Raw genomic sequence first — 10,742 nt, 5'->3', positions numbered from 1 at the left:
AGCTTATAAGCTGAAAATAGCTTATAAGCCAAAAAAATAAGTTAGACTACTTCAACTTATTTTTTTAGCTTATAAGCTGCAATTGGGTTTATAAGCATAAGCCCATCCAAACAGGCTCCTACTACTAATATCAACTTATCAGTTTTCATTATTAGGATTCATATGAAGAATGAAAGGAAGTCCCACATCGGGTTGTTAATGAGATCGACGTGAAGAACTTGGACAATCCTCCTTCAAAAGTTAATTTTTGGGGTTAAATTAGGTCTAATATTCATTTCTTTACGTTTCAATCATGCCGCGTATATTTATAACTTTCTTAAAGAAAATCACTAATTTCGATTTAATTTGAATTCAGAAAACAATAATATTCTGAATCAGTCTCGGTCAAGTCGGGAGTATAAACATATTCTTGAAGACCCCGTAAGAATAAAGATTAGTACTCCCTCCGTTTTAATTTCAATTTGTTTGTCTGTAGAAGAAATGTAAAATGTACCGCAATACCCTTTAATGTTGTGGTCTTAAGTATGTCGGATGGAAAATTGAAATTAAAAAATTATCAAAAAAGAATATAACATACATATACATTTTAAAACAAACTAAAAATAAAAGTAAGACAAACAAATTGAACATTAGAGAGTATTAAAAAGAGTGTCAAACAGCTCCAGAATTTCTATGAAATTACATACTGACCCCGTCGGTTACTGTTGGTTAACTGCCCTCCCGACCAACTTGCTCTGAAAAATCACCAATCGCGTCCATGAACGCGTGGATCCCACGCACCTTCTTCCTCATTTCCAATTGTCAACGTTCAACCAAACCCCTTCCCTATACATACATTCATACTTTTCACTTTCCTAAAACCCTTTAATAATCTCAAATACATCATACTCTTATCCCTTTATTAAGCCCCTCATTTTAATCAATTTCTCATTCTTGAAGTAGGCCCTATCTATTATTACTATTATCATCTTTATATAAAAGTTATGTTCAACTATTAAAGTCTTCAAAAGTTTCTGTCTTTTGCCTTTTTTCAGAACCTTTTTTCTTTTTCTTTTTTTTCTGATTGTTTCAAGATTATTCACCTCTGATTCAAAATTGTGTTAAAGCAATAAGTTTTGAGACTACTATGTACCCTTTTGCTTAATTTGGATTCTTGAAAAGTTTTTAGTTTGAAGGAATAAGTTTTCTTAACACCCTTTTGCAGGTTCTTGATTCTTGAAAAGTTTTTAGTCTTTTTCCTTGTTTTGAGCTTCTAAAGCTGTTTTAGTAGGCTTGTTAGGTAGAGTGGTTGTAGATCTTAAAAGGGATTTAAGCAAATTAGTTGTTATTTGGAATCTTGATCTTGAAATGGAACCAGTAAGATTCTTATTGGGTAAACAATCGTCGCTTGCACCAGAAAAGGTGGTTGAACCAGTGGAAATAGAGAGTGAAGATGGGGAAGAAGGGGATGTTATAGATATTGATCCAAGGATTAGGCTGATGTATTCGGCTAATGAGGGTGATATAGAAGGGATCAAGGAACTTTTGGAATCAGGGACTGATGTAAACTTTCGCGACGGTGATGAGAGAACTGCGCTGCACGTTGCTGCTTGTCAAGGTTATAGTGATGTTGTGCAGCTGTTGCTTGATAATGGGGCTCATATTGATCCCAAAGATCGCTGGGGAAGCACGGTATATCTCATGAACCTAGTTTTATTATCATATTTTTTTTGTGTATCCCTATTGATTGTTAATTTGGTATAGTTAAATGCATATGTATAAATTGTTGAATCCCCTTGATATAAGGATTTGTTTTTTTAATCCCCTTATTTGAACTCGTGGCTCCACCATTGCTTGATTGTGGTTTTGATTTTCTATTGTTAGTATCATCGTTTTTGGGTAGTTAGCTGGTGATTGGAGAAAAAGGTCTGTGAGTGTATCTTTATTGGCAGAAAAGTTCAGGTAATGAGAAATAGGATCTTCTTCAGCAGTAGAAATTAGATGTAGATGTGATGTTGAGTATTCGTGAAAAATCTCTTTCTGATTTATGCCCTCGTGTTGTGGGCTTGAGGTAATCCTTAGGTGGCGCGTGTTGCTAGTCCTTTGTCATTTTGTTTTTATTTATATGTGTTTATCAAACTCCGAACTTGATTGAGATGAGTGTATTAATTCATTTGTTAATATGGCTCCTAAGAGAATTATGTGGGACAAAATTCTAAATGGCAAATATGATTTGTCATTTATATGGTACTTTGCTGTTGACATTTCTCTTAACGAATAGCGTTTGCCCATCTTGCCTTTATGGTAGTTTGCTTTGTTAAAATTTAAAAAGAGTCAAATATCAAAGATGCCTTGAAAACCTACTTCTTAACAAGAAATGAGTAGTATAAATTGTGATGTTTGTTTGCTAATGATTTCAGCAAAGAAAAAAAAAAACCCTTATGTTTGGGGCTTGAGCTGGTTTGGAGAACCTTAGCTTCTAGTAGTTTTTTCTGTTTGTCTGAATTTCTCTTACCGCCGTTGTGCAAACTGCTTAATTTAGAGCTACTTCATAGTTCTTCTTCTAGTACGAAGGTCGTTTTACTTGTAAACAGAAGGTCTATCAAGTCATAATATCTCTGCAATTTCATGGATTCCTGAGTATTCTATCCCCTAGTTGTTGTACTTCCAACTTCTCTTTGCGTTGAGGAAGAGTAAGAAATGACAATAGTATTCATGACATGATGTTTCCATCTAAAACTATATATGTATCCTGCTTTTCCTATTAATCAACATGTTCTGAGCAATTTGGTCTTTTGGTTGAACAGCCTCTAGGAGATGCAATACATTATAAAAATCATCATGTGATCAAGCTACTGGAGGAATATGGTGCCAAGCCTCCAGTAAGTTTTACTTCCCATTCTATTTACTCATCAAGTGATTAAAAAATTGTAAGAAAGAAATCCTTTTTTTTTTTTCTGTTGTACAAAAGATTGCTTGGCTTTATTGCTGTCTAAATTTTGTTTTGGAAAACTAAAATTCCCATCCAGATGGCTCCCATGCATGTCAATAACAAACGTGAAGTTCCAGAATATGAGATTGGTGCTAAAGAACTTGATTTCACCAACAGCGTTGAATTGACCAAGGTAATTACATTGTTTTGTGGTGACTACCAGAATCTCTTGTATGTTATTTTAGGGGGTTTATGCCTCTGACACAGAGTCTAGACATCTAAAGGCTTTTCTTTTTCCTGCCTCTTATTTTTCACTTTAATTTTTTTGTGTTAGAACTAATTCTTTTTAATGATATCTTTGTTTTTAACTAATCTGGTATGATAATTTATCAAAAAGAAAAAGAAAAAAAAAACTAATCTAGTATGGTTTTAGTTGTAAAAATTATGGATACTTGTTAGAGTTTTGCATTGACTTTGAGTTTTGAAATTATGTGACTCGCGCTGTACACTTATTATATTGCAATTCGAAGAAGGGTCAGTCTTCTGTGTGGCAGCTGCAAAGGGCTTGACTGTGGCTGCTGCAGCCAGAAACCAATCAGCTGCAAATACAAAAAAAAAAAAAAAAAAAAAAAAACAAAAAAAAAACAAAAAACAAAAATTGAAAAAAGAGTTCTAGTTAAGACAAACATACAGATGAGAGTAGGTGCCTAAACTCATATGTTAAATGAGAAATGTTAATCAACTTGAGCCTCTAAACATGTATCTCTCATGTAAAGGGTGATTGAACTATTCTATTAAACAGTTTCTAATGTTGAAATTGCTTCTGTAGTCTTCCACATACTATATTGCTCTGTTTGCCTATCATTGAGGGGTGTTATACCAGAGGCGTATCTAGCACACTAGATAGGGGTTCAATTGAACCCCTAGATTTCGATGTGGAGCATACAATGTGTAAAATATTACTAAAATTGTACTAATAAATAGTAGATATGAACCCATAAGTTTAAATCCTGGATCCGCCTGTATATACCTTAGACGATCAGGTAAAGGAAACTATATGTCTGGGGGTAATCTAAATTTGAATTCTAAGTTTGAGTATGGTCCAAGAATGAGAAGGGAAGAAAAGAGGAAGAGTGGAGGAGGGTAAGAGAAAAAAACCATTCTCTGATGAAAGCTGCTTTTGTCATTAGAAGTCCTCATATTAGTGTGATATGTTTAGAAAAAGTTGGGAATATCCACCTGATCCTTTTCCTATTCCGCTCGTATATTGCTCCAATCTACAAACTCTTTCTTCTGTATCTTTCTGATGATTCCTGAAATATTTTAGGGAACCTTTCATATTGCCTCATGGCGTGGAATACAAGTTGCTGTGAAAAAGTTTGGAGATGATGTGATTGCTGATGAGGATAAAGTGTGAGTATAAGATACCGATACTTCTAATGAGAACAGAAAAGCCATAAGAGCTTTTTCTTCACATTGTTGAGCTCTCCTCATGTCTCACCTATTTTATTACATACTCTTAATATTCGGATATTTGCAGGAGGGCGTTCAGGGACGAGCTTGCACTGCTTCAGAAGATAAGACATCCCAATGTCGTCCAATTTCTTGGTGCTGTCACACAAAGTAGCCCGATGATGATAGTGACAGAATACTTACCAAAAGTAGTCCCAAATTCAGTCTCTATTTTTTGCTTTATCTAAGAACTGTTGTGGTGTGCATGGTTATGTTTCACAACATTTCACTAGACCGTGTTTGTCTTAGTTGATTCCTTTCTCCATTTTGTTCATTTCTAGCAGAAGCAACATCCCTGATACCAAATGTCTTTTCCATGGCTATATATTTTCAGGGTGACCTCCATGCATATTTGAAGAATGAAGGACCTCTTAGACCAACAAAAGCTATCAGATTTGCAATAGACATCGCAAGGTTCACGAGCCACTCTATGCTATTAGCTAATGTTAACTCACTACGTAATAACAAGACCACATTGTGTAAATGTCTGGAATCGGGGGAACTATGAGGAGTAACATTTAAATCCATAACAAATTGCATATCTCTTGGATTAAATTCTAAAATTTAGCATCATTGGGAGGCATAGCAAGAAACCAGTCTGCTGTTGATTATACTTCTGAGTAAATTTATTGCTTAATTAATATGCATGAATCTTTTGATTGCGGTAGATATTATGTCTATTGTGTTTCTAAAAGATCCCATCTGGTGTTTGCATATCCACTGAAAATATTTTAGAGAAAGGACAAAAGAAAAGAGAAGATCATACTTTTTATGGGCATGCCACTTTTTCCTCAATCGTGAGGTTATCTGCTGACCTTTATCATAAAGTCCTGCTTATCTCATTTTTCTGCATTTCACTTTAAGCTGACAGAGAAAAACGAGAAGATGCAACACTGTTTGCTTTTGCCATCAGTCAAAACTGGAAGCTAATAAACATTATTTAATATTGCTCTCTTCTTCCCACTTTGTTGACCTGCTTCTAACGTTGGCCTAGCTAAAAATTATGCCCTCTCTTATTATGGAAAAAGTAATTAATTCTAAAACTGCCATTACTACAACTGTAGTACCCTTTATTATTTCAAATTTGATGTGATATCTTAATACCCATTTCAATTCTTCCTACGATTTAACATATATGTATGAAACACAAATATCATAAATCATTGGAATCATTCTCTTAAATAGTACGCAGCTCAAACGAATTGGAATGGAGGATTAAGGAGCTCGTCAAATGTTATTTTCTAATTGTATTAATATTTAGATTTCCAAATTTACTTCAATTTCCACAGCTGCTTGGCATGTGAAAAATTTGACTATATTTATTTCCTTCCAATCAGCTCGTGCTTGTTATTTACTAAAATAATATATCAAACATACTGTTCACGTTGATATAGAGTTGAAGCTTTGTTTGATTCATGTTATCTCTGACTCATAATGTGCACTAGTAGAATATGGTTCTAAATACTCATGTTTTATTTGCAGGGGATTGAACTATCTACATGAAATTAGACCTGAAGCGATTATTCATCGTGACCTAGAGCCTTCGTAAGTTTCCTCTTCGGTTAGGTTTTCTTTGACTCCATTTGTGTGTACCAAGTCACATCCAAATTTTTTTCTTGACAAGCCTCAATTTTGTATGCTTTCCTCTTTCAAAATTGAGTTTCTTCGTCTTAATGTTTTAATATTTTCATGTGACACAACAGAAATATTTTGCGGGATGATACTGGACATCTGAAAGTTGCTGATTTTGGAGTCAGCAAGCTGTTGAAAGTTACCAACAGGGTCAAAGAAGATAAGCCTCTGACATGCGATGACACATCTTGTGAGTACTGCTTCTTTTAGATATCACAATGATTCTTTTCCAATGGAGAACCATGCTGACATTTCTCAAAAGCCTCAAACAGAATTTGTGACACTGTTATTGCTGCTTGTTCTAGATGTAAAATTCCTGCAGGTCTTGTTCTATAAAGTTGTTTTCAGCATTGCATGGTGCCACAAAAAATCGATTCTGCTGATCCGTTTCTGTTGATTGAGATTTCTGATTGATATATGGAAATCTTTTAACCTTTTTTCCTTTGTGCCTTTTGTTTTGTTGGAAATAAATAGGCCGGTATGTAGCTCCAGAGGTTTTCAAAAATGAGGAATACGATACCAAAGTTGATGTCTTCTCCTTTGCTTTGATTTTGCAAGAGGTAACATTTTTTTTGTCACGTTTGAATATTTAGAATGTAAGAAAGGACAGCTTTTGGTTCACTGACTGTGGACCATATGTATGAAAAAATATGTGTAGGACAGCTTTTGGTTCACTGACTGTGGACCATATGTATGAAAAAAATATGTGTGAATGTATTTTTCTTGATTAATACGCTCATTCTGAAGATAATTACAATTATTGAAATAACATGTGGGAGAAGGGGTTGATAATAGATGGTCACTATCGGGTCTCTTTTCTGATCAGAGAGTTACTGTAGGTTTTGCATGTACTTCTCATAAATGAAGACGCTTTTTCTCATTTTCTCAAGTCCAGGAAAGTGGAAATAAAGCCTTGCACATCATTGAGATGCCACATGCCTTTTCTGACTTTGAACTTGATTGCCTTCTAATTTCTTCATAGCCACGGATATGCGTGTATCTATCTACTTGATTGTCATGGCGCCAAGATGATTGACCTGGGCAACATGACTTTGACCTTGTATAATCCTTAATATAGCTTCTTTACAACATGCTTTGCATGCAATACAATCAGGAGAAGTTTTATTTTGATGCAATAACAAGCACTATTCTAGTTTTCCTTTTATAAAAATAACGTCTTTAATAGAACTCTTGCTTGCGTAAACGAGAAATATATAATTGGTTGCTATTTGTAGACAGTGTAACTATCTGATGAAGGGACCTGACTGCAGAACGGTTATCTTATGCATGGAGACTGCAAGTTTAATTTTCTACCATGTAGATAAATCATTTTTTGCTGCAACACATATTGATTATTCTACAATAGTTTTTATCTGGTCTATGATGCTGGAAACCAGCTAAAACTTCTAAGTTGTGCCTGATGAACTTTCATAAGTTAAGGATGTGCATATTTTTTTTTTCCACAAGTGGGTTGGGATTTTGATAATTGTGCTGTCGTGTACTTTAGATGATTGAAGGCTGCCCCCCTTTCCAAGCAAAGAAAGAAAATGAAGTACCTAAATTCTATGCTGCTAAGGAGCGCCCCCCTTTTAAAGCTCCAGGAAAGTTCTATGCCCATGGACTGAGGGAGTAAGTTTTCTATCAATTTCTCTGTGAAACTCCATACTCTAATACTTTTAGTTACTTGTGAAATGCATTGGAAATTCTCTGCTCTCGTTGAATTTTAAGAAAATCATGACGAATAATATAGCAAGTAAAATTCAAGAACATCTGAAAATAGGAAAGGAACGGATTTACAGGTGTGGTAAGTAAAACATAATTGATCCTATTACTAATAATGAAGTACAAAACAGTTTTGTCAAAGGCGCGCTTAAGCCCTGTAGCGAGGTTAAAAACATGTTGAGCGCTTCGACTCGCTTTATGTACGCTTCAATATCATCATCGAGGCTCTAAGACATACTTTTCCTTGCCAATGAGCCTCTCTTGAAGAGGTGACACTAGATAATTAATATTTCTCTTTATCGTAATGTTTTTACAGTTTCTAAGTCCATATAATTCTTATTCATGCTTATTATTATTAGTCTTGGACTAAACATATATATACATATTTTTCCACCGTTGAGCCTTTTACATTAAAGCCCACGCTTTATTTGCGCTTTTCGCTTTTGATAACACTGGTACAAAATGTTCCAAATTTTAGACAGTACTCTAAGATCCTCTAAGAGTCTCAAAGACTGCTTCTAGAAAAACAAAGCTTCACTTATGAGATGCTTATATTCCACTTGTTTGCTTACCCAAGTGGAAACTATGCTCCAACTCACGACCCATGTAACAAGCTATGCCAAGTAATAACTGTAGAACAATTAGTTCATAAGGACCATGAATGAAAGTGTATGTTAAATGACTCCTACGTCTCCTGTATTCTAACAAATAAGTTATAACCCTTCATTTGTTAATATTTCTTTTTAAGTGTCCATGGCAGCATTTTATGTGATTATTGGAAAAGTTATTGAAGCGAAGTTCCATATATCAAAGTTCTAGAGTTAAATGGCCATCCCTTTCCTGTGTGCAACTGTCTGGAGGACCAGAAAATGATGATAGACACCCATGATATTTATGAACAGAAGGGTATAGGTGAAAAAATTACAGAAAAGGAAGTAGATCCAGAAGTAAATTTAACTCCTTTGATTCTACTTATTCTACGGTTAACTGTTTCTATAACTGTGGTCCTATATTTGATGCTTTATCAGATATTCAATGAACTGGTTTTGTGTGAATCATTTTCTTTATCTTCCCACAGTATTAATTTTTATGGTTACAAAACCATCATTGGGTTGTGGTATTACTGCCGATTTAATCAGAGCTGATTTTCGTTTCCAGGCTGATTGAAGAGTGTTGGAATGAGAAGCCGGCCCTGCGTCCAACTTTCAAGCAAATTATCCCAAAGCTTGAGTCCATTTATAACAAATTTGGCCACAAAAGGCGTTGGAAGGTAAACCTTACTGTCATTGTGCTCCTGTCTCCCATTTCCATGCACTTATAAATAGTGTTTGGTGCATATGTACTTTGAACTCTTCATATTTGGGATCAATGAGTTAGACTATTTTCCAAGCCTAGTCAACTAGAGAAGATTACCTAAATCATTTGAACGTCTGTGATTGTGTAAGTAGGTCTTATACGTTCCGTTCACCTGCCCATGCTTCAAGAAGTGTGTAGCAGATAATAATTGCATAAATTTGGCCAAAAAAAAAAAGATGCTCATGTTCTGATAAGAGTCTCTCTGTGGCTTTCTGCTGATTGTCATATTCGTCATGCTTAATACTAAAGGACAAGCCAGTGTTTTCGAAAATGTTTTTTTTTTTCCCCCTCTTCTTCTTTCCTTCATACTCAGGCTTACCCGTGCCTTAGCTTCAGCAATGGCCTGTATTGTGTTTTGGGATATATAGTTCAATGCCCCTCTGACAATTCTGAGTAAAGCACAGATCTCTCTTTTCATCTTGTATATGTTGCCCTATGCAGGTGAGACCATTGAAATGTTTTCAAAATTTCGAGGCCATGTGGAAGAAAGACAACCCAAGTTTAAGTAGGAACGACTCATCTCGGTCAGACAGAAGCATCTAGCAAATTGTGGATATTCCCATCGTTCATGTGCATATGTTTCCTTCTCAGATTTCTGCCACAGATTTCAGTGGTAGGAAGTTGTATCACTTTTTCTAGTTTTAGATCAATCTCTCCCTTTCATTGAGAGGATGTGCAAAACAAATGGTCATCCTTTTTTCGCTTTGCCTCTTTCTATTGAGATCTATATTGTTTTGTAGATTATATTAGATCAAATGTTCATGGTGCAAATGCTATGCTTTCTTCACTCTTTGCTTTGTGGAAGCGACCAAATAAAAATTGAAGGCATCCCATAAAATTATAGTTTCCTTCTTTGGTATAAGCCTTAGAGACCATGGTCAAAATTCAACACGGACAAAAAAAAAATACTAGATCATTTCTTTTCATCACATAAGCTTTGATGAACAGAGTTACTCAATACATGTGCTTGAGGGAGGAGGTACTAGGTACCCAATGGAATAGTTGAGGTGCACATAACATGTGGTGGTCAATTGTGCATTTTGGGGATTAGATTTAACATTTTTCTTCTGAAAGTTGAATGACCAACTGTGAAGTTAACCCAGCTTTTCTTTCCCCTACCCAAGTCAACCCCCTCCTCCATCGGCAGCCTGTGTGGGAGCTAGAGGGGCTTAAGGATCCCCTTTGCTAGAAAATCACACTGTATAAAAAGAAAATATTTTTTTATGTATATACAGTAAATGTTGAACCCTCGGTGAAAATTCTGCCTCCATCACTTCGGTCCTAGGAAGACGAAGGGAAAAAAAGGGCAATTTAGTTTGGAACTTTCCCAAAGATTTAGGTTAAGGTATCTCTCTTACTTCTCAAAGATTTAGGTTATGGCATCTCTCTTACTTCTCAAAGATTTTGGTTATGGCTTCTCTCTCCCCAAAGATTTAGGTCAAGGCATCTTTCTGAAATCCAGTCCCTAGACAACCTATGGTGGGGACACTGAGCAAAGCCAGCAGATAATAAATTGACTAGAAAAAACCTATTGAAAACACCATACATATTGTTAGCTAAATTAGTTAAGTTTTCATCATGTAGGACCACACTGCCATTACAAATGCTT

The 10,742-nt window shown here is 35.3% G+C and overlaps 1 protein-coding gene across 1 annotated transcript; it reads left to right on the top strand.

Moving 5' to 3' along the window:
- The first annotated feature begins 698 nt into the window (after nt 1-698).
- Nucleotides 699-9,904, top strand: LOC132625018 (integrin-linked protein kinase 1). The gene is made up of 12 exons (XM_060339783.1): nt 699-1,671; nt 2,787-2,861; nt 3,009-3,104; nt 4,239-4,324; nt 4,452-4,572; nt 4,758-4,837; nt 5,906-5,968; nt 6,127-6,245; nt 6,530-6,615; nt 7,563-7,684; nt 8,936-9,047; nt 9,575-9,904. The coding sequence occupies exons 1-12, from the start codon at nt 1,348-1,350 to the stop codon at nt 9,674-9,676; spliced, it is 1,386 nt and encodes a 461-aa protein (XP_060195766.1). The 5' UTR covers nt 699-1,347; the 3' UTR covers nt 9,677-9,904.
- Nucleotides 9,905-10,742: the final 838 nt, after the last annotated feature.

Source organism: Lycium barbarum, chromosome 12 (assembly GCF_019175385.1).
Source record: "Lycium barbarum isolate Lr01 chromosome 12, ASM1917538v2, whole genome shotgun sequence".
Taxonomy (NCBI): Eukaryota; Viridiplantae; Streptophyta; class Magnoliopsida; order Solanales; family Solanaceae; genus Lycium; species Lycium barbarum.
The sequence above is the reverse complement of the archived record's forward strand: the minus strand, read 5'-3'. Positions and strand labels throughout refer to the sequence as shown.